This window comes from Marmota flaviventris, chromosome 4, assembly GCF_047511675.1.
Source record: "Marmota flaviventris isolate mMarFla1 chromosome 4, mMarFla1.hap1, whole genome shotgun sequence".
Taxonomy (NCBI): domain Eukaryota; kingdom Metazoa; phylum Chordata; class Mammalia; order Rodentia; family Sciuridae; genus Marmota; species Marmota flaviventris.
The window spans coordinates 33972213-33997623 of record NC_092501.1 but is presented as its reverse complement, the minus strand read 5'-3'; the positions used below and the strand labels follow the sequence as shown (position 1 = coordinate 33997623).

General features: G+C 34.5%; 1 protein-coding gene across 1 annotated transcript in view; it reads left to right on the top strand.

The window, feature by feature from the left end:
• Exoc6 (exocyst complex component 6) overlaps positions 1-25411 on the top strand; it is a 198346-nt gene that overhangs the window by 161401 nt on the left and 11534 nt on the right. Inside the window, exon 20 of the mRNA XM_027939970.3 lies at positions 3306-3379. Coding sequence (XP_027795771.2) covers positions 3306-3379 — 74 coding nt within the window. The remainder of the gene's footprint in view (positions 1-3305; positions 3380-25411) is intronic.

Sequence of the window (25411 nt, the reverse complement as noted above, 5' to 3'; positions counted from 1 at the left end):
TAGAAAAGTGGTAAGACATGAGGCTAGAAAGATAGGCAAAGGACAGGTTGTAAAGGACCTTAATCTTGTTATTTTATTGTGAAGGTGATGGTGAAACATTAAATGATATTACTTTGAAGTGCCTAAATCACATTTACATCTTACATAAATCACATTGGGAGAAGTGGATGAAGAGGTTGCACAGAGGAAATAGGGAGGCCAGATGGGAGTGTGCTTTTAATAATCCAACAAGATATGATGATAGCTTGAACTGAGGTAGAGACAGATATAGATTTAAGAGATTTTTAAAGGTAAGATTGAGTACACTTAAGTTTTAAAGTACTAAAGGAAAAGAATATGAAGCTGCTAATCAAACTGACTAGCATATTCTTACAAATGTCCTCTGTGTCAGGTGATTATCAGGTTGTTAAATTCCTATTCCTTAAAAATATTTGAGAAAAATCCCTGAGAGTTATAAATCAGTGAGTTTCTCTGTATTAGTTAAGTTCTCATAAAAAATGAGATAAAAGATGAGAAACTAAATTCTTAATCAAGATCTGGATCAATGGATTGAATGCCAGGAGACCAGAATTAGCTATGTGATTCTGGGCAAGTCACTTTACTTTTCATTTAAAATGAAGGACTGGGTAACTTTTAAACTGAGCCCTCAGGGGACTGTTGGAGATATTTCCAAAGGCAGGGATGTCACTTTTAGGTATAAGATTTTATGATCCATCATTTGTATGCCCTGTTTACTAAAATAAAGTATTATGATAAAATGATGTATAAATTTATGATGTTTTATAATTAAGCTCTTGGCTTTAATGCCAAGCCAATGGAGATTAAACTGTAATTTGTGTGTGTGTGTGTGTGTGTGTTGGCACTGGGGATTGAACTCAGGGCCTCATGCATGCTAGGCAAGTTCTCTTCCACTGAGCTACTTCCCTAGCACTTTTTTGGAGACAGATCTTCACTAAGTTATCCAGGCTGATCTCAAATTTATAGTCCTACCTCAGCTTCCCAAGTAGCTGAGTGTAGCTCAGCATGCCCAACGCCCTCGGAGGTGGATGGAATATTCTTAATGGTAATTCAGAGAGTTACAAAAAATCTAAATAATGTATTTTAAAAATAAGAGGTTAAACAAATGGGCCAAGGACCTGAACAGACACTTCTCAGAGGAGGACATACAGTCAATCAACAAGTACATGAAAAAATGTTCAACATCTCTAGCTGTCAGAGAAATGCAAATCAAAACTACCCTAAGATACCATCTCACTCCAGTAAGATTGGCAGCCATTAAGAAGTCAAACAACAACAAGTGCTGGCGAGGATGTGGGGAAAAGGGTACACTTGTACATTGCTGGTGGGATTGCAGATCGGTGCAGCCAATTTGGAAAGCAGTATGGAGATTTCTTGGAAAGTTGGGAATGGAGCCACCATTTGACCCAGCTATTCCCCTTCTTGGTCTATTCCCTAAAGACCTAAAAAGGGCATGCTACAGGGACACTGCTACATCGATGTTCATAGCAGCACAATTCACAATAGCAAGACTGTGGAACCAACCTAGATGCCCTTCAATAGACGAATGGATAAAAAAAATGTGGCATTTATACACAATGGAGTATTACTCTGCATTAAAAAATGACAAAATCATAGAATTTACAGGGAAATGGATGGCATTAGAGCAGATTATGCTAAGTGAAGCTAGCCAATTCCTAAAAAATAAATGCCAAATGTCTTCTTTGATATAAGGAGAGTAACTAAGAACAGAGTAGGGACGGAGAGCAGGAGAAGAAGATTAACATTTAACAGGGATGAGAGGTGGGAGGGAAAGGGAGAGAGAAGGGAAATTGCATGGTAATGGAAGGAGACCCTCAGGGTTATACAGTGGAGGAGGTAGAGAGAGAGGAGGGGAGGGGAGGGGAGAGGTGGGGAGGGGGGAGGGTGGAGGACGGGAAAGGCAGCAGAGCACAACAGACACTAGTATGGCAATTTGTAAATCAATGGATGTGTAACTGATGTGATTCTGCAATCTGGGTATGGGGTAAAGGTGGGAGTTCATAACCCACTTGAATCAAAGTGTGGAATATGATATGTCAAGAAATTTGTAATGTTTTGAACAACCCACAATAAAAAATTAAAAAAAAAAAAAATAAAAATAAAAATAAGAGGTAAGAAAATATTATAGTACATTTTTTAATTCTATACAAAATGCTGAAGATTAAAGAAAAATTTTACTTAAAGCAAAAATTATCATCTAAAAACAACAGCAACAACGAAAACTTTGTTTTTACTCCTTATTCCCCAAAGATGCCAGATAAATTAAATTGTGCTAAAGTTGCATCTACTGATTTTAACTATTGATTTTGTGTCTTCCTAAAGTATGCTTCACACAGAATCCATTAAATTTAAGATTTTTTTTTTAATTCCAAGAACCATAAAGGCTGAAATTTTTAATGGCTTCTAACGTACTGGCTCAGTTAAATACAAAAAGGAAAATTCATAATGTTCTAAGAAAAATTATAATATTAATGTGGAGGGAGAATGAGTATAAACATTCTTAGCACAGAAACAAAAATAATGAGGTCTTTTTTTAATGAACCCAGAGTGCTTTGTCTTCAAAATAACTAATATTGTTGAGATTATCTTTAGTTAAACTAAAGCTGTGTGCATAGTATTAAAATTTTTATTTTAAATGCAAAGAATTAAAGATATTTTGAATGTTTAAAATATTAAGATATCTTTTAGTTTTAAAGAAACAAGATTCCTTTATGAAAACAATTTATTAAAAGATGTGAGTATACATTCTTGAATCATGATTTTTCTGCTTTGGATATTTTACCTGTTGTCTGCATGTAAAGCTGACTTCTTATCTCGGTGTCTGCCTTTTATTGCTATTAGCTAGAGGTAAGATTTTTGTAGAGCCTATTGTATAACAAAGCAAATGTTTGGAATATGTTGACAGCCATGGAATTGGTATAGTTTCAAAAATCATTCACCTAAGGCTAAAAAGAGTCAAAAAATTTTGCCTTGATTGAAGTGTATTACAACTTTTGAACTGCATGTTGGATAACCCTGCTAAATTTATTGTGATTAAGGATTACAGTGATTAAATGGCAGATTAGAAGTTTAACATTATTAAAATATTTGTGGTAATGGGTGTGGAAAACATTCTCACTAGTAGAAATTTGAAGTTATAAATAGTTGAAATGGTTATATGTAAATATTATAATATATGTGTAATGAGTAAAATTTAGCAGTTCAACTCATGTGTATTTTACAATCTTGTTTTAATTCCTTTTAATTTATTTTTATGTTTTTAATAGTGTTTGCCAGCTCTGAGCCTGTGCCAGGATTCCAGGGGGATACCTTACAGCTAGCATTTATTGACCTCAGACAAGTAAGATATAATAATGTACTTCTCATTTACTACCTTTTATCTTATCTCATATCTTTTTTATTTTTAATGCTACATGAGTGCTTGTTTGCTTTGAAACAACCTTTTGAAAAATGCTTTCTTGATAGCCATGTATTTGGCATTTCTCTCTGAACCTATATTCATTCAATGTCTCAGTGTTATAGAGCATTCTCACAATTAATATTTAATTTAGTCATTATACCTGCAAAGCACAGGTATAATGTTTAATGGCAATTGAAGTTTATTTATGCTTTGTTTAGTGACAGTTGAAGTTTATTTCTTAAGAATTTCATGGCCATATATTAAAATTGATGGTAGCAACATTAATTTCAGGACCCAAGTTAAATGTACATTATTACAACCTAAAAGTAACCCCTTGCTTAAAATTTTGCCAGTGGTGTAAAGAACGCCTTTTTTGTTTGTTTTTACAAACTTTATATATTTTCAGAAAGATGAAACTAATTTTCAGAAATTAATTAGAGGGCTGGGGGTGTCTCAGTGGTAGAGCACTCACTTAGCATGTACAAGGCCCTGGGTTTAATCCTCAGTCACACACACACACACACACACACACACACACACACACCCAATAAGCCAAGCACGGTGGTGCACACCTGTATCCCAGCAACTCCGGAGGCTGAGGCAGGAGGATTGCAAATTCAAAGTCAGCTTCAGCAACTTAGTGAGGCCCTTAGCAATTTAGCAAGACTCTGTCTCAAATAAAAAATGTGGGAATGTGGCTCAGTGGTTAAGCAAACCTGGATTCAATCCCTAGCACCAAAAATAATAATAATAATAATAATAATAATAAGAAGAAGAAGAAGAAGAAGAAGAAGAAGAAGAAGAAGAAAAGAATATATAATAAAATACGTATTATTATATAATAATGTTATTACTATTGTTACTAGATATTTGCATAATTCTTTTTTGATCATAATACTCTAAGTTTAATAACAAGTGTGAAAATCTTTTTTTTCTGCTTCCTTTCATTTTACAACTCTGACATTTCTGCTTTGTTGTTTTATTTTTTTCTTTTTCCATCTTCCATATTCTTCATTTTATATCTTTCTTTCTCTTTCCTCCTTCTCCCCTTTTCTTTTCTTTTTTTTTTTCCTTAATTCTATGGTTAAGGAGGTTAATAGAGCTGGGGAATCACAAGGGTGTGCATAAGGGGATGATCTGAGTTCAAGGGTTCAGGAGTGCTTGGCAAGAACCATATGGAGACTGAATTAAAACAAAGGCATTGTGTTATCAGTCTCCTAATGATGCCCATTCCCTTTGGGGGATGAATATGACTGGGGTGCAGCTCTATAGATATGACACACTCTACCATAATGATATTTGCAGATGGCCAGTTTGAGCAGTTAAGGAACTTTGATTTCAGTAAATATTTGAGGATAGATCTATTTTTGCTCTAATTCCCAACTGGTGTTTAATAAGTACTTATCAATGGCTATATATACATTGTTTAGAGAGGAAATGTGGTTGAAATAGACAGAAGAGTAATAGAGATAGTTTCATCCTTGTGGAGCTTAAAGATTCTTTATAGAAGTAAAATACCCACGAACTGGGTAGGAATCCTTATGAGACAATTAGACATGTGGAATTAAGTGGTATATCTTTAAGTCAGGTTTAGAAGGAAACTGAAACGGCCATTTCTGTCCCCATATTATGTCTGTATAGCACTAAACATTTTTGTTTGCTCAGTGCTCAGATATTATGTCAAACTAAGAATACTCTTATGAATGGCTTAGATCTATAGATGATTGACATTGCTAAGTTGGGAAAATTATTAGGAAATAAAGGAAATGGACTCTCCACTTCCATTTCAGTTTAACAGAAGAGATTTCTTTCTACTGGCAGTAAGTCATTTTCCTGTAGAAGAAGTTCTCTATTGCAGTTCTGTTTCCCTGAACAAAATGATCTAATATAGAAAACTGTTTTCTTTAGCAAGTTGGAAATAGGTTTCATTGTATTTTTGTTTTCCAAGTAGGTTATGCAGCTTACCTGGGGTAAGTTTTCCTGTTGCAAGAACATAGTATGTTCTCTAACCCCAAAGGACAACTTTAAGAGGGGATGATTTGAGGATAAGTTCCATAATACACAAAGAATTTGCAAAAAAAAAAAAATTGAAAACTATTACATGATATTTTGTGTTATATGAATTAAGGTGGTATTAACTAGTTTTAATGATATTAACTAGTTCTTAATCTCATTGTAGGATTGTGAGTAGGGCCATGGGCTTATGAAACTTGAAGAATTCTGTTCCTAGTAAGCTGGGGTTATAACTCAGTGACCCTGGGTTCTATCCTCCTGCCCTGGGGAAAAAATAAAAAAGTAAAAATGATTCCATTCCATGATTTGTCCGGATAGATAGTTGGTTCGATTTAGATTAAAAACTCTGATTCAGCTAGGTGTGGTGGTGCATGCCTGTAATCCCAGTGGCTTGAGAGGTTGAGACAGGAGGATCATGAGTTCAAAGCCAGCCTCAGCAATTTATTGAGGTCCTAAGCAACTCAGTGAGACCCTGTCTGGAAATAAAATACATAAAAAGGGCTGGGGTTGTGGCTCAGTGGTTAAATGCCCCTGGATTCACTCCCCAGCCAAAACAAATAAACATCAACAACAACAACAACAACAAAACACCCTCTGATTCAGTTACTTTCTTTCTTCAAAGACCATTGATATCTGATAGCATAAAAGTCCTTTTTACAAGAATATAACTCCCTAGGGAATTGTCACTAAGGCATACTTTTAAATATTAATAATATCTCAAGTCATTTTGGTTGATTTACTTTTCAGGTATGTACACTTAGAAGACATTAAGTCCTGGTTGGCTTTTCCTTATCAGTATAATTTGTTTAATAGACTTAACTGAATTAAAAAATTTTACTATGTAAATATTAAACACAATTCTGCAGTATGGTAGTAAATATGCAGTATTATAGATCAGTGAATAGAAAATTGGACTTTTATTGGCACATTATAATCATATATAATGATGGGATTTGTTGTTACATATTTGTAGATGAATATATATAGCAATATAATTGGTATCATTTATATCATTCCCCAATATTTCTCCTTTCTCTTACCTCCTCTCTTCTCTGGACCCTTTCCTCTATTCTATTGGTCTCTCTGATTTTCATGAGAATTCTTCTAGTTTTAAAAAGGCATAAAATATTTTTCCTTGATTATTGTTTTATAATATTATTTTTAGTTGTAGATGAACACAATACCTTTATTTTTATTTGTTTATTTTTATGTGGTGTTGAGGATCAAACCCAGTACTAGGTGAGTACTCTACCACTAAGCCACAACCTCAGCCCTTCTCTGATTATTAATGTTAAAATCTGGTCATATTCTATTCTACTTTCATATTCTAAAATGGTTAGTAATTCTTGTTCTTAGCTATTTGATCACTGTAGCATAACTTAATCATAACTTATGATTTCAGTAGTTAATCTATTTAAAATGGTATTTTCAGCTATATTTGCTTTTTAAATTAATTTATAAACAAGTGGCAAAATGCCAAGTATGAGAATAGGCCAAAAAATAAAACTAAACTTGAAAACAAAAGCCTCACATGAGAATATACAAGTTTTTTTTTTTGCATCAGATGTTAGTGATTATTTAAATAAGAATGCCCTAAAATTTCAATAATGCTTTTTTTCTGGGTTCATAAAGATATTTAAGGCATAGTGTTTTTACACTTTTATGAAATAGTATATCACTAAACATAAAAGGGGTGCTAATACCTTTATTTACATTTTAGTTCAGTTTCTGCACTTTTCCTTCTTTTTTTTCTAGCCTGTGATCCATTTCTGTCTTAATAGGGCAGCTGACAGTTCTTTTCAAGTATACTTAGAAAGGCAAAAGAGCCCTTTTCATAGTACTTATAAGAGGTCATGCTTCTGTTTTTTAGTTTGAATTTGATACTGCTTCATGAATTGCTGGGTATGAAAGATTAGGAAGTAAGTCCAGTGGTCAAATTTTACCTGCCCACCCGGACTTTGCCCTGAGGTCAAACTCCTGATATTTGCTCTACTGAATAGAGGAGTTGATGACAAGTATGAGCTAATACAAGAGGAAAGCTAGAACCGTATCAAAGCTGAAGGCAAGAGAATTGGGACTCAATGAGAGACTGTAGCTAAAAGATGGATCATCAGGATTGCCCTGGTCTAAAGAAAAGGAAATAGCTGACCTGTGAGTGAAAAGACTTTATCATCCTGCCAATCACATACTTGCTAATGGAAGCCAGTTATCTCAACAACATCTTACGAGCTACTGCCCCAATAGGCAATGTGGAGGATTAGTGCTACTGGTACTATAGTATGTGAATATGCTGCCTCAATTTAAATATGCTGTTAGATCATGATTTGCCTGTAAAACCTGTCATCCTCCCACCCACCCCTTTGAAGTTTAGTCACTAAATATGTTAATATAATATAATATAATATATTTTAATATATTATTTCTGGGTTTTTTTTTCTTTTACAAAGCCCATCTATTTTGTTAAACTTGTTATATATCTTTTAGGTGGACTTCAATGAATATGTGAAATTCTTTTTAACAATATATGAAAATCTTAAATTTTTGAGATTTTCTGTATGCAGTATTCAGTGATAATTTTTATAACTCATTCTTATACAATATAAATATTTCACTGGAAAATGAAGTATTCCATAGGTAACTAAAGATTATTTTCTAATCACCAAAACTTTTTAAATATAATTATTTTGATAGAAAACATATATATATATATATATATATATATATATATATATATATATATATATATATATATATATAAAGTTTATATATATATATAAACTTTATAGCTTCTTAGTAGCATAATTACACAGTAGATTGAGCATTTATGGCTTCACCAAGTCTAGTACTAAATCCTATTTAACCGATCCTATTTCACTTTATGATAAATTACTTAGACTGGTGAGATGTTGTTTCACTTGATAGTGTCTTGAGCATCTTTTGGACAATATGAATATATTGAGGTAATCTGATGATAAAGCAGTAATGTGGGTTGTAGATAATAAAATAATCTCATGCCCCAAAGAATGTTGGCTAATGGATCATTATCACCCTAGAACAGTATTTCTAAAAGTGTCTTTCTGGGACTGCTGATTTCTCAAGGTAAGAAAAGTTAAAAAAAAAAAAAAAAAATTCCAGGCTGGAAACTCAGGTAGAACACTTGCCTAGCATGTGTCAGCCCTGGGTTTCATCCCCAGCATCTCAACAAAAGGAAAAGGAAAGAAAAGTTTTCTAAATCAAATGTTTGGGAAGTATTTTCTATTCTAATCCCCCCCCTTTTAGAGACTCATCATGTTCATTAGAATTTTAAAACACATTCTTCAGTAACTTAGCATTTCCCAAACTCTTCACTAACCTTTCTCCTGACTCATTTTAGGATGTGGTACATAAAACATCCTTTGGGAAATGCTGCTTTGGGACAACTCTGGTAGCACTCTATAGGTGATTATCTTTGACAGTTGGGATCAACATATGTTTAAATTATTAGCTTAAATAAAGACAAAAATATGAATTATATGTGTAGATTATATAGAGCTAGGAGAGTTACCTAAGATGATAGAAGACAGAATCAAAGTGTTCTCAATAGGCTTGAGAAATGAGCCAAAAGTAACCAACTTAAATTTAGTAAGGAATATATTATATGCTGTAGTTAACTTTTTTTAATTGAAAAATTTATACGACGTACTGAGGAAATTTGACCTGTAGAAAAAGATCTGGTAGTTTTAGCTAACCTCCAAATTATGTGATGAGAATTCTTAGATTGCATTCATAAAATAGTGTGGCATTTGGGTCAGACTACAGTGATTGAAGCTATTAAGACTGTGCCTCAAGGGCTGTGGTTGTGGCTCAGCAGTAGAGCGCTCATCTAGTACATGTGTGTGGCCCTGGGTTCGATCCTCAGCACCACATAAAAATAAATAAATAAAATAAAAGTATTGCGTCCAACTACAACTAACAAAATATACATTTAAAAAACAAAAGACTGTGCCTCAAATATTGCTTGATAACGTAGGCACTCACAAATGGCAGAGCTCCTGGTATACCTTTACAAGGTTTGTAAGGGATCAGATACTTGTCATGAAGAACATTTTTAAAACTCTTGGAATATGTAGTTCAAAGCCTTAGAGGTATACCTTTGTAATAGAAAATCAAATGTGTGGTTCTGTTGAGCCTAGGGTAAGTAAAGTATACCATTTTCTTTCAAATACAATTCTAGGCCATAAATATTATCATTTTCCTTATCCTTTGTGAGATTAAGTCCTGTTTTCAGGTATTTGATTTGGGGCAAACTATGGAAAAGAGGACTTGATCATTCCTCTCAATTACATATAGAGAATTTGAAAGTACTGTCACCATACGATGCCTCTTTCCAGTCTTGATTGTCCTTCCTCTCAAAGGATAACCATTGTCATGATTTCTTTTCTTTTTTTTTTTTAAAGAGAGAGGAGAGAGAGAGAGAGGGGGGGGGGAGGGAGAGGGACAGAGACGGAGAGAATTTTTAATATTTATTTTTTAGTTTTTGGCGGACACAACATCTTTGTTTGTATGTGGTGCTGAAGATCGAACCCGGGCCGCACGCATGCCAGGCGAGCGCGCTACCGCTTGAGCCACATCCCCAGCCCCTGTCATGATTTCTAACACCATAAATTTAGCCTGATTTTGAACTTCGTAGGCATGCAGTATTTTTTAAAAATATTTATTTTTGAGTTTTAGGTGGACACATCTTTATTTTATTTTATTTTTTAAAGTGGTGCTGAGCCATGCACAAAAGTTGACTCAAAATGGATCAAGGAGCTTGATATCAAATCAGAGACTCTGCGTCTGATAGAAGAAAAAGTTGGCTCCGATCTACATATTGTGGGGTCGGGCTCCAAATTCCTTAATAGGACACCCATAGCACAAGAGTTAAAAACAAGAATCAACAAATGGGACTTACTCAAACTAAAAAGTTTTTTCTCAGCAAGAGAAACAATAAGAGAGGTAAATAGGGAACCTACATCCTGGGAACAAATCTTTACTCCTCACACTTCAGATAGAGCCCTAATATACAGAGTATACAAAGAACTCAAAAAATTAGACAATAAGATAACAAATAACCCAATCAACAAATGGGCCAAGGACCTGAACAGACACTTCTCAGAGGAGGACATACAATCAATCAACAAGTACATGAAAAAATGCTCACCATCTCTAGCTGTCAGAGAAATGCAAATCAAAACCACCCTAAGATACCATCTCACTCCAGTAAGATTGGCAGCCATTATGAAGTCAGACAACAACAAGTGCTGGCGAGGATGTGGGGAAAAGGGTACACTTGTACATTGCTGGTGGGACTGCAAATTGTTGCGGCCAATTTGGAAAGCAGTATGGAGATTCCTGGGAAAGCTGGGAATGGAACCACCATTTGACCCAGCTATTGCCCTTCTCGGACTATTCCCTGAAGACCTTAAAAGAGCGTACTATAGGGATACTGCTACATCGATGTTCATAGCAGCACAATTCACAATAGCTAGACTGTGGAACCAACTTAGATGCCCTTCAATAGATGAATGAATTAAAAAAATGTGGCATTTATACACAATGGAGTATTACGCAGCACTAAAAAATGACAAAATCATGGAATTTGCAGGGAAATGGATGGCATTAGAGCAGATTATGCTAAGTGAAGCTAGCCAATCCCTAAAAAACAAATGCCAAATGTCTTCTTTGATATAAGGAGAGCAACTAAAAACAGAGCAGGGAGGAAGAGCATGAGAAAAAGATTAACATTAAACAGGGACGAGAGGTGGGAGGGAAAGGGAGAGAGAAGGGAAATTGCATGGAAATAAAAGGAGACCCTCATTGTTATACAAAATTACATATAAGAGGATGTGAGGGGAAAGGGAAAAAAAATCAAGGGAGAGAAATGAATTACAGTAGATGGGGTAGAGAGAAAAGATGGGAGGGGAGGGGAGGGGGGATAGTAGAGGATAGGAAAGATAGCAGAATACAATAGTCACTAGTATGGCAATATGTAAAAACGTGGATGTGTAACCGAACTCCCATTCTGCAATCTGTATATAGGGTAAAAATGGGAGTTCATAACCCACTTGAATCAAATGTATGAAATATGATGTATCAAGAGCTTTGTAATGTTTTGAACAACCAATAAAATAAAATTTAAAAAATAAAATAAAGTGGTGCTGAGGACCCAACCCAGTGCCTCATGTGTGCCAGGTGAGGACCCTACCACTTGAGCCACATCCCCCGTTCCTACATGCAGTATTTTTGATTCTGCCCTTTTTTTTTTTTGCTCCATATTATGCTTGTGAAATATGTCCATATTGTTGTCTTTATCTGTGGCTCATTCATTCTCTCTGCTAAGTAGACAGCCCTTGTACAAATATGCTATAATTTATTTATACATTCTCCTGTTCGTAGACATATTAATTGATTCCAGATTTGCTATTATAAATAGTGCTAACATGAACATTCAATTTTATGTCTTCTGATGAACATATGCATACATTTCTGTTGCGGCATTATATTGAGGAATTGCTGAATCATATGTTGTACACATGTGATATTTTAATAAATACTATGAAGCAGTTTTCCACAAAATTGTGCTAGTTTACATTTCAGGCAGTGGTGTAATTGTTGTACCTCCTTTTCATCTTTTGGCATTGTCTGTTTCTTCATTTTTAGCCACTCTAGTAGTTGTATAGTAATTCTACATTATTGTTTCAATATATATATCTTGATGGCTAATAAAATTGAACTCCTTATTATATATATGTTAGCCATGAATATCCTCTTTTATGGATAATCTATCCAGATTTTGGCCTTTTTTTCTATTTTGTTGTCTACTTCTTACTGATGTATAGAAGTTCTTTATATATTCTGAGTATGAATCCTTTGTCTGATATATGTATTGGAGACATTTTCTCCTGCTCTGTTGCTTGTCTTTCTGCTGTTCAATGTCTTTTGAGGAAGTCTTTTTGTTGTTGTTGTTGTTGTTATTATCAGGGATTGAACCCAGGGCCACTCAACTACTGAGCTACTGAGCAACATTCCAAGCTTTTTTTATTTTGAGACAGGGTCTAAGTTGCTTAGGGCCTCACTAAGTTGCTGAGTCTGGCTTTGAACTTGTGATCCTCCTGCCTCAGCCTCCTGAGCTGCTGGGTTACAGATGTGTGCCACTGTGCCTGGTTTCCCTCCACAGCCCCATGCTTGGGATTAAACACAAACTTCATGCATGCTAGGCAAGCATTTTGGCATTGAGCTATATCCACTGCCTTTGATGAAATACTTTTAATGAAATCAAGTCTATCATTTCCCTGCTTATGTTAGTTCTTTTAATGTTGTGTTTAAGAAATCCTTTCCTACCACTGATATGGCAAGAATGGCAAGTTTGAGGCTAGCTTGGGCAACTTAATATAAAGATATTTTCTTCTAAAAATTTTATTGTTTTTATCTTTCATATTTAAGTTCACAATCTATCTGGAATTGATTTTTATATATGATGTGGAATATAGGTTGATGACTCATTTTGTTCTACACAGTTATTCAATTGACCCAGCACCATTTATTAAAGAGAATTGAATCTCAAAGCATTTTAATGTAAACTAATTATAAAACATAACACTGTGACATGTGCATAACATATAAGTGACATGTGCATGTAATATCAAGTAAAACATTTTTTGTTGTCTTTTTCTAACTTTTTTCTAATTTCATGTTTTGTTCCATCCTCAGAAGCAATTAGTTGATTGCAGTTTTGATAGGGTTTTGTTTTGTTTTTTGTTTTTGTTTTTCCTGAGGCAGGGTCTTGATAAGTGTCCAGGCTGGACTCTAACTTGGCAACCTTCCTGCTTCAGATCCTGAGTGATTGGGGTTACAGGTGTGCTCCACTATTTCCAGCAGTTTGGGGATTTTGAACACCACCCTAACTATCCTCTTATCACATCAAAGTTATTAAAGTAAAGCAATTCTAGAGTAAGTATTTATAACAATATAGGCAATATGTTTTCTAAAAAGAGAAAAAACTAAAGTACAAACTTATGAGGACAAGATTTATGCTTTTTGTTCATTGCTATTTATCTATGGCCTAGCACAACTCCTATCACATAGTAAACAGTCAATAAATGTTGAATAAGTGAATGTAAACCTTTTAGCTCTATTTAAAACCACTTTTGGAGAAAGTTGGATTTTTTTTTTTTTTTTGGCTAAGAATTGAGGTATTACACATAAGTTACTGTTCCATACAAACAAATGTTCCTTAAAAGAACTATTTTTATATCCTATTTTTGGTGAGAGTGTTTCTAAAGTAAGACTTATTCTCAAATTAAAGTAACATATAAATATATTTTGATTTATCTTGATTGGCATTAGGAATCCTAAAACAGTCATGTTATTTCTAAGAAATGTCATCATCTTCCCAGAACCAACTGCTTCTTCTTTAATGGGTAAAAAAGTATTTTGTCTGGGTATGATAGTGCACACTCAGGTACAATCCTAGGTACATGAGAGGCTGAAGCAGAAGAATGGCAAGTTTGAGGCTAGCTTGGGCAACTTAATATAGAAGCTGTCTCAAAATAAAAATAAAAAGGGCTGGAGGTGTAGCTCAATGGTAGAGTGCCCCTGGGTTCAGTCTTCAGGACTGCAAAAAGAAACAAAACAAAAAATTTATGGGCAGATGAATTATAAAAATTTGCACAAAAGCAATGTCTACCTTAATTAAGTGATCAGCAGTGATTGAATATAAAGCAGCATTTCTCAAACCATTACTGGAACAGTGAGTCATGAAGAAAGTAAACTGTGATCAAGTAAATGGGGAAAATTCCATATATTGTTTTCCTCTTGTAAATTCTGAATTTTATTTGCAAATTAAAGGCTTCAATAGTAAAAGTATATTCCCCCCACCACCACCAAACTTGTTTGGATGCTGAATACTTTGTACAAACAAAAATTTTTTCATCCTACAAAGCAATGTTTTGTGGCATAGTTTAAAAACAGATTTGTTTGGACCACTAGTAAATTAACTTGTGGGTCCCTAGAACTATCAGATTAAAACAGAGCATTATAATAGCAAATAGATTAAACTTTAAAGTAAATAGATAAAGTTTAAATATTAAAATGTAAATAATAAAAAGTAAGAAATTTAAATTTTAATTCTTTTAAAAATAATTCAAACTTCCTTTTTTAAGCATTCAGTTGATTTTATGAAAGATGATAATTACTAGAGGATTATTGATACTTAAGTACAGTAAACCCAGCCAGTCAGTCACACAGAATAACTTGTTTTTAAGAAGCATGAAATGGTAACATAGGATGGCTTGTGAAAAATGAAAAGATTTAAGTGGGAAATTAAAATACCAGCTCATATAAAGTTCAAATGTGAACAGTTGTCAGATTCCTTAGTGAATTATCAAGGTATTATTGTTGAGCCACATTATTCATACTCAGAAAGAATATACTCATTATTGGGATTTTTTTCCTTACTAATATACTTCATATATTATAAATGAGATGGAAAATTTTTGAATAATAGATATTTTGACAAAATTATTAAGTTTTATATTTTTCTGCTTGTTGTAAATAGGTCTTATTGTAGTAAAGAGGAAATACAGTAAAAGTTACATTTTTCAGGATAATTGTACCTTTCCTTAAGACAGAATATCTAATACTTGTCAAAATAAAATTCTTAAAACAAAGCCAAAAATTCCAGAAAGAAAATAGTATTACTATTCAGTAATATTAAAAAATATTATGGAGAAAAGATTTAAGTCCTTTAGAATTTATAGAAGTGTCTTTGCCCAGTTGACTTACTTTATTTACATGTTAACTTAACTGTAAGCACTTACAAATGCAAAAAGAGAAAAGTACAGAAACAAAAGTGACTTTGTTCAGATGATCTCTTTTACCTGATATCAAGTCCTCCTTGCCAGCTAGGAGACGAGTTATGTACTTAAATGTTCTTCTTTCCTGCCACTACCTCTTTGATCTGACATAGTTTTTAAAATAATACTTTTTTGAAAGTAATTTTATGACCCTGCACATGCATCTTTTTATTAATAGTACTCAGGGAAGAGCCTCTGCCTCTGTGAGAGTTCATAGACTATTCTGAATGTAAGCCAATTCTTTGTACTTTTTGTTTTTGTTGCTGGGGATTGAACCCAGGGCCTCCCTACCACTGAGCTGGCTACATGACCACTCTCTGTGTTTTTGTTGTTTAACTTTATCAACCCCTACAACTCACTTGTTCTTATCTATATCCTAAGCCAATACAATCTTGTTTAATTAGAGTAAGAGTATAGTCTTTGCCATTTTTAAAAGAGGCAGTCCATAATACAGATTTTATTACCTGTGTCATAACACATACACCATTTTTTTTCATGTTAAATTACAAATCTTGGCTTCTCAGTACACTACAAAAGGACTAAGTAACCATCAGTCATGGACTTTACCTATGTGAGGTTAGGTTCTATCACCTTACAGAGAAATCTGTTAGGAATAATATGCAAATTTTTATTGATATTTCCCCCCCCCCTTACCCTTCATCTCTATGGACAGGAATTGGTTATAGTGTAGACTGCATTGCACAAAGGCCCTTACTAAGGCTTTTAGATCACAGGTTCTAATCTAGAATCATGGGTTGTTATTAGGAGGTACATGCAGCTTTTGTTATTGTGTATATTTTTCTGAGAAGAAAGCTCAATGTTTTCATCTCAAAAGTAGTACATAAGACCTAAAAATGATCAACTATCTACCATTGACTACTCTAAGGGAAATGGAAAGCTGTTCAGATTAAGCCATATCACTGGAAGCTGTTTCTTTTTTAGGTGTTTCTTCATGTGTTTAATAAATGTTTGCACACTTGTTCTGGGCACTATTCTAAGTGCTGAGAGTACAGTGGTGAATAAGATAGGCAAGATCCTCTCCTCATTTTTGTAATCTCATTTTTTTGGAAGGAGATCCCCAATAGATAATGAGAATTTCAAATAATTTTAGATGGAACTTTAAATAAATAGCTTTTAGATGGTATGAGAAATAACTTTTAGATGGTAAGAGAAAAATAAAACAGTGTAGTTTGATAATAACTGGAGGTGAAGTAGGCAACTTCAGATTTTTGGCCAGGAATACCTCTTTAAGGAGGTGACACTAGAGAAGATATCTGAATAAAATTGGAAGATACAGGGAAATAGCATTCCTGACAGAGGAAATAGAAAATATGAAGTCCTAAGATGGGTCAAAGAACATAAAGGGCAATGGTATGGCTGTAATTTTTAGTGAACCAGGGGAAAAGAGGTGTACATGAGATGAGGAAAATTATCAGGGCCAAATTAAGTAGGACCTTGAGGGTCTTATTAAGGAGTTTAGATGGTAAGTATGTTGGGAAATCATTGAAGGGTTTGATTTGATTTACATTTTGAAATGTAAATGCAGTGGCACTTGCTTGTAATCTCAGCAACTCTGGAGGCTGAGGCAGGAGGATCAAAAGTTCAAGTCCAGTCTCAGTGATTGTTCAAGGCCCTGTCTCAAAATTAAGGCCCTGTGGCTTAGTGGTAGAAGCTCCTGAATTGGATCCCTAGTTACCCCACCACACACACACACACAAAAAAAAAAAAAAAAAAAAAAAAGAAAAGAAAAAAATTATTTGCTTTAAAGAGAATAGATTTTTTAAAAGGACAAAATCAGAATCAGGAGAACCAGTCAGAAAACTGTTTTGGTAATCTAAGCTATAGATGATTGAATTGATATTACTTAATCACTGATGATATGCTTCACTATTTCATAATGGTGTCATCATGTGGACTCGGTTCTGTTTTTAGTGTTAGAGATAGTTGAAATTATCCTCAGCAATTTGGTTCAAGAATACTGTAAATTATATAATTAATTATATTTTCATCTTTATTTTGGAGCTAGAAAATGCAGGTGTACAGGATAGCATCACCTGCATTCCATATACTAACTTCCTCTTCACTCCTCCTCTTACTTTCTCTTGGTCCTGGCTGTTCTCACTTATTGAGTTGTATTTATTTTGCGTGTAGTTTTGTAAGTTGCCATAAAGCCCTTTTGGAACAATGTAGTGTGTTAATAAATTAAACATTTGCTAATGGAGTCCCAAAACTGGCAGTAGTAAAAGCATTAAATGTGGATGGATTTTCCTTTATTTGCTTGTTCACTTACTGTTTCATTTATTAAACAAATGTTTATTCAGTATCTCTCATAGTCCAGCACTGGGAAAACATATGTGAATGGTAGCAATATAAATAAGAGCCAGACTATTTGAGGTATGAGTTAGCTGATATCAATGAAGATAAAGTTATCTTATTGAAAGGATAGAAATGAGAGAGTATAAAAAGAAAGCTACTGAAGTATCTGAGTGGTGCAATAACAAGAGTACTATTAAGTAGGAAATTGGAGACAGGGTGGAATCCTGCTTCTCTTAATAACCATTGCATGACCTTGGGAAACTTTCCTGGACTATTTCAACTTTATATTTTAATAATTTAATGAAATCTATAAGAAAAAAGTATTGTACAGTTTATTTCTAGGAAAGATCTTTTTCCTGGCATGCTTAGTCTTCATTGCTGAAGTTAGTGAATTGTTTGACATTTACATTAAAGAGGCGGATAGTGGATGGAGTCAGCAATTACCATCTATCTGTACTTAGCATATTTCATCAGGGCAGTGGCAAGGCTAGTTTGCCAGGTCTACATTGTGGTGAACTATTAGGAGCTGACATTTTCATTCACCAATATTGCTTAAAAAAAGAAGGAACATGGGCACCTACCTCCTTGTTCTTATTATCCCCATCAACTGCTTTCTTCCATCCTTTTATACATAGTCTGAAAATTCCTTTCTTCCATGCCCAAATAATTATAAATTTTAGGAAATAAGTTCTGATGTACATCACCATGGAAAAACAGGAGAACCTTAAAAATTTGCAGGGCTCAAACTTCATTTGTCTAAAAATGAACAACGTCAGCTTCTATCTCTAAGAACAGGAACAAGCCTTGGAAGTTATGAAGGAATTGTTTGGCCAGAATTCTTGCCATGGAGACTGGGTGTCTGCCAGGACTTTACTTTGAAATTTTTGTCTTCTGTTTCTAGTCTTAAGGCATCATAACATACAATTCTTTTGTCCAGTTTATTCTTTTATAATGAAGAAGTCACTTTTAAATAACAATTATTTCCACTATAATTAAGCAAATCTTCTTTTGTTTGTATTATATTTGTTACCATATTGTATACACACCCCGCTTGCTTAAACTTGCCCATGTGACTACTCCACAGGAACTTTCTTTAGAAGTTTTAAAGCCTTTGACTTCTTAAAGTATTAATGGGATTTGCCAAAGTTGTAGTATCCGAATGCTTGACTAGATACAGTAGCAGGACAACAAGCTTGTTCACACAGCTCCTCCAGCAGGCATTTTTTTCTTTAGACTATTTTACTTCATTTGAAGTACCAAAGAATTAAAGGAAAATGTATTTGAGTTTATTCCTGAATGTAACAAGACCAGACATCTCACATAGTTTACCGTAAGGTCCAAATATTAGAAAAGTATGCTTGCCCTTTGGGAGAGCTTAGGTTATAAAGGATTAGTTGAACTTAAATGGCTTTTGCCTTTTTCTTCTTTGTGTTCCAGGGTCATAATTCTGAAAGTTTACAGTTTGTGTTTTAATATGTTGGTGATTTATACTCTTATCTTCAGTTATCAATACAAATTTTGATTTGGGGGTTTTACTGTTACTTTAAGAATAAAGTTTGAGCTGTTTAATACTTTTGAAAATTACTCTCTCAAATAATTTTTGAAAACAAAAACTTGAAGTAAACATACCCTTTAATAACTACAAAAACAACATGAAATAATACATGCTTACTGTTTGGTTGGTTTTTGTTATTTATTTTTTCTTTTTTTCTTTATTTTTTTATTGGTTGTTCAAAACATTACAAAGCTCTTGACATATCATATTTCATACATTAGATTCAAGTGGGTTATGAACTCCCATTTTTACCCCAAGTTGGTTTTTTTTTTTTTGTGTGTGTGTGTGTATGTATGTGTGTGTATGTGTCGGGGGTGGGGGGTACTAGGGATTAAACCCAGGGCCTCACACATACTAGGCAAACTTCTATCACTAAGCAGCATCACCAGCTCTTTTTATTTTTTTAATGAGATAAAAGCTTACCAAGTTGGCCAGCGTAAGGTCTTACTAAATTGCTCAGGCTGGCCTCTTACTAGCTATCTCCCTACCCTAGCCTCTCAACTAGCTGGGATTACAGATGTCCATAATCCATCACTGTGCTGAGTTTTGTTGATTTTTAGTTTCTTTCTCTCTTGTGTGCATACTCTTTGTTTTTGTTTTTTTGTTTGTTTTTTGCAGTGTTGAGGATTGAACCAAGGACTTGGAGCACAAGACAGGCTCTTTACCACTGAGCTGCATCCCCAGCCCTCAAATTTTTTTTAAATTAGGTATATATGACAGAAGAATGCATTTTGATTCATTACACAATTGCAGCACAATTTTACATTTCTATGGACATACATGATGTAGCATTGCACCATATGTGCAGTAATACATGTACCTAGGTAATGATATCCATCTCATTTCATCATCTTTCCCACCCCCATTCCCCCTTTAAATGTTTTTTTAAACGTCAATATTCTTATTATTTTTTTCACTCAAAGGAATAGCTTAAAAATTTTAAAATAGTTGATCACAGTAAAGGATTGTGAATTTTGGTCTTTGATCACTATATTATATACATTAACTCAATTATTAAATAGAAACTCAGTATTGACACTATCCAACAGTGAAGCATATCTTTCAAAATTAATTCGTATTTGGGCCAGCACAGTGCTGCATACCTGTAATCTCAGCAATTCAGGAGGTTGAGACAAGAGAATCATAAACTCGAAAATAAAAAGGGCTGGGAATGAAGCTCATTGGTAGAACACACAAATTCAATCCCCTCTACATACACAAAATCACATTTTTGCCAAACTTGTTATTATTCATGGATAAGAAATATTTGTCTCTAACAATTGTCTTTTATTGAATGAAATTGTTTCTCTTTTTTCCATATAAGTAGTTTGGAATATAGTTATGAAATTTTAAATAGTTAAATACTTTGTCTAAAAAAAAAAACCCCAAAACAGTAATAATACAGTGTTTCACATACTAATGACTATTACAAACAATCACCACTGTCACTATTAGCAAATTTTCGCTTTATAAAACAATATTCCCTATACAGCACCTATCCGCATTTGCCATATACAGTGTGAATCTAAATAGGGCTCTAAAAGGCCCTATTTAGCATTCTTTTTGAGAGCAGATTGGTATACATACAAACAGAAGGAAATATTATGTCAATTAAGCTATCCTAGTTTTAGTTTTTTAAGCACTATAAATAGTAAATTAGATGAGGCTATAGCTCAGTAGTTATGCTCCCCTGTGTAAAATCCCCAATACCCACCCATCCCCAAACAAAACAAAACAAATAAATAAGAAATTAGATTCCAGTTCTGTTTTACATATAAATTAGAACAAGACACATCTCTCTGAAACTTAGTTTCTCCTTAAAGTACCGAAAGGCCTGCATTCCCTTGAATCAGATGTTCAAGTGAAAATGTATGCACAAATATAGCTAATGATCTAGAATGGAGATAAAGAAAAACTAACCATAGGAGATTAAGTGAACTTTACATAATCAGGATCCACTATAGGTAACCCATCTGTATGTGAAATGATCTCAGACTGAAACTGTATACAAACCTTTCCAATGGTTAAAGTAGCTTTTTCTTATGTATTAATCTATTTTTCCTTTGTGGCTGTTTTGTGCCAGAAAAGACACAGTACTTAATCTTTTGCTTCTCAAAAGTGTTGTATGAAGTAAAATTTAGTTTATAGTTCAGTAAGCTTTTATTGATTACCTTAAAGGGAGAGCTATTACCTCTGTTCCAAATCCCCAGAACTCGGCATATATACTTACTCCAAACTTCAGAAAATTATCAGTAGCCCACGGAGCTACCCATCTTGAAATTTAGAAGGCTCAGAGAGCTCAACACTGCTAAAACTTTTGGCATTTCAAAGGAATGCATTCCTCCACTAGCATGTGTAAAGTATATTATAAAAGAAATTAATATCAGTGAAAAGGTCAATAGTGATCTCTTGAGAGCCAATTGGATATAATCATGATGAATTTTTTACTAATATCAGAAAACAAATTACTGAAGGGCTTTTTAATTTGAAAATCAATCTTTTATAATATTTTTGCCTAAAATTATGTTTAGGTATATATTTCAATGCTTAATACTAATGTTAATTTTCATTTTAGTTCCTACAGTATTTTACAATGTAAAGTTTTCTCCTTTTCTTTGATTCTTTTCTGTGTTTTCTTAAATGTCAGGGCATTGTTAATTATCTTCAGTCTGTGAATCTACGATTTTCATGATCATGATATCCTAAGACTTGAGAATCAGAAGGAAGGGACTTCAGGAAATCTAATCACTGGTTCCACAGCTCTCAAAAACTCTCCCCTTAACAGGGCTGTTGCAGCTGCTCCAGGTGTTCTGAGATTTCACACATTCAGGTAGATGTTTCCCTGCCCTTTTGGAAATCTAATTGCAACCTTCGCCATTTTTCTCTCTGAGACCTGGTCAGACACTGCCATTTCTCAGTGAAATTAAGTCCCTTTTTTCACTTTCATTTTCCCCTCCCCAACCTCCTGACCTTTCTCCTGTTTTGTTCCCTTATTCTATGTAGTCTCTCTTTTCATATCGTCCAGCACTCTTACATTGCATCACTTGAAAACCTTCACTCCAATATAAATGGCCTTACTGCTTCAACTGTTGTCAGAATGCTTTCTTCACCTTCTCCTCATAAAATTCAGGGTATTCTATCACTGCAGCCCTCTCTAGTTGCCATGCACATTTTTTCACTGGCTAAGCAATGAAAAAGATTGGTGTCCCCTTAATTGCCCATTTCTATTCAAAGACCTTTGTTCTTCCTTACTTGAGAGAAGCTGCAGCCCCTTGGAGCTTGCTTTCATTCATTTCCATAACCAGTAGTCTCCCACTGTTGAATTTGCAGATATGCACACCGAACCGCACTTCCTTTCTGTCATTCTCAGGTGATAGGTAGCCATTTTAATGAGGCTCTCTCCTCCTTTGCCCTTGACCCTATTTTTTCTATGGGACTTTGTTTCAGTATTCACCTACCTTTCTTTTCCTTTAGCCTTTTCCTGATTACTGCAGCCTAAAAACATGTTCAAATCTCTCCTATCCAAAAGAGAATCTTCTGGTTTCATTCTAGCTATTTCCAACCTCTCTTCTCTCTTTTGCATTAAATTTTCTTAAAAGAGTAGTTTAGAACTTATTATCATTTTTCTTCATTTCTCGTTCATTCCTCAGTTCTTAGTGTCTGCTTTGCCATGTGCTAAAACAATATTCACTTAGGTCACCAGAGAAGGCTAGTAAATGTGTTTAGCCTTTATCTGACTGGTTCTTTCTGCACAACTAATGATGTTCATCATGTCCTCTTTAAAATCCCCTCTCCTTTGAAAGTTGAACTCTATTAATGTTTTTCCTTTTATTTTCTTTCTTTTTTAAATGACAGCAATACGCAGAACCATATTATAAATCATGATGTGATACTTTTTTTTAATATTTATTTTTTAATTTTCGGTGGACACAACATCTTTGTTTGTATGTGGTGCTGAGGATCGAACCCGGGCCGCATGCATTCCAGGCAAGCGTGCTACCGCTTGAGCCACATCCCCAGCCCCCTTTTATTTTCTTTGTGGTCTCCTTTTCCTGTTCCCTAAATATCCCTGAGGTTTCTTCTGCAGAATACTCCTCTGTCTCTGCTCTTTACTTGAGTGAGCTGATCCACTCTTCATCATGTCTCTGATGTAAACTGATATGAGCTCCAGATACACATCAGATTGTTTGGTAGATACTTCTATTTAGATGTATGTCCCACATCCTTTCAATATGTCATTTTCCCTCATTGTTGGATCATGTCTTCTTTCTGTGTTCTGTTGTGGTTGGTGGAAGCATGTCTTATAGCTAATCAACATGTCCTAGGAATTTTTTCTCCTAAATATTTCTCAGACCCATCCTCTTCTCTCCATCTTAAGTATCTGCCTACACCTATGCATCCTCTTCTATGCCAGCTACCTATCTGTCTCAGTTTATTATAAGGTTGTCAAAACAGTCTTATATTTTTTTTTTGTCTTAAGTTTTTTCTCCTTAAATTCATTCTTCACAAAACTATTAGAGTTACCTAAGTAGTGAATCTGACCAGGTCAGCTCCCTTTTTTAGAACCTATCAGTGGCTATCCAAAATTCCCAAAATAAGGCACACACCCTTTTGTGACCCAGCCAGCCCCTGTCCTTTCCTCCAGCCTGTCCTGAACTCATATTTCAATTTAGCAGTACTAAAGTGCATCACACTCCTAATGAGCACACTGTTTCTCATCTTTGTGCCTTTCCTCATGTTGTTCCATCTGCTTGAAATATCTTTATGTATCCTGGATTAACTCCTTCTTAAGACTCAGTTTAGGTATCACCTTAGAGGGTTTTTCAGGTCTTTTCACCCTGCCTCGCAATATTTAATGCTCTACTACTAATCATTTGTACATAGCTCTGTCAATGAGATGAAACCCAGGACCTTGATCATGCTAAGCAAGTGTTCTGCTGAGCTATACCCCGAGCTTAAAGCATTAGCTCCTAGGTGTTTTCTTATTCCAAGTGACAAATAATAAAAGCAAATAATATCCACAAAGGTTTTTTTTTTTTTGAGGGGAGTGGCACTGGGGATGGAACCCAGTGGGACTTTACCATTGAGCTACATCCCCTGACAGGTTCTTGTTCAATTGCCAAGGCTACCCTGCAATTGTGATCCTCCTGCCTTAGCCTCTTGAAGTTGCTGAGATTACAGGAATGCACCACCACATCCAGCTTCATGGAATATTGATGAAATGAGATAATGGAGGACTTGATTGTCCCCAACCAATGGAGCTAATTTCTAACAATCTTAAGCACAATAATAAAATGTCATATTTTTTAATTATTCTTTTAAAATAATGCTTACTCATTTTAACTTGTGGTGTTTATTAAGGCTTTCTTTAAAGTTATTCCCCAGATTCTTACCAGGAATTAAGTTCTACTTTTAATATTTATAACTACTTCCAACTTTTTTACCTATTAATATCTTTCTCCTCTTTTTTGTTTTCCTCCTAATTATCATCAATGAAATTTTACCTTCTCACATGAATTGACGGAACTGGGCTATGCACTGTTTTTATGTGTTACAAAGAAGAGACATTGTGGCTTAGGTTTTTTTCTGATGGTCGAGTAAGATGTTTATGCAAAGTGTCAATGGAAACAATTATCTTAACAGGATGACACAGTTGATTTTCCTTAGAAATGTCCTGATTTCCTGTTTAGGTTATCCAGAGGTCAGGTAGGGATTTTTCTTTGCACTCTCATAGTGCAGATTCACATTATACGAGGATTGTAGGACTTAGGTCACAATCCATTTAATTCCAGTGGCTGCATTTATCTTCCCAAGGAATGTGTTTCCTTTGTTTTTATTTAGTTTCCTTTTTTGTGTTCTATTGCTGTAACCTGTAGTAAGGATGTGTTACCAATAGCTATTTGCCAGTAGTTGCTTCTTAATTAAACTGCATCTTAAAAGTTCATCTTTTGCCTATTTTGAAGTTCACATGGATACCTGCGGGAGTCAGAATGTTGCAGTGTTATCACTGTTACCTTGTCTTAGAAATCTCTTCACTAACTGAGCATTCAGGCAAGCATCAAGCCCCAAAGTAGGCCTTGCCTGCATGCTGTGAATTCCTGCCTTAGTGAATCAGCTTCAGTGTGGTTTGATTTTGATAACTGCCCTCCTCCCCATATTTAATTATGCCTTAAGGTTGTGGAAAGACATTTATCTGTTGAAACAGTCTAAGTA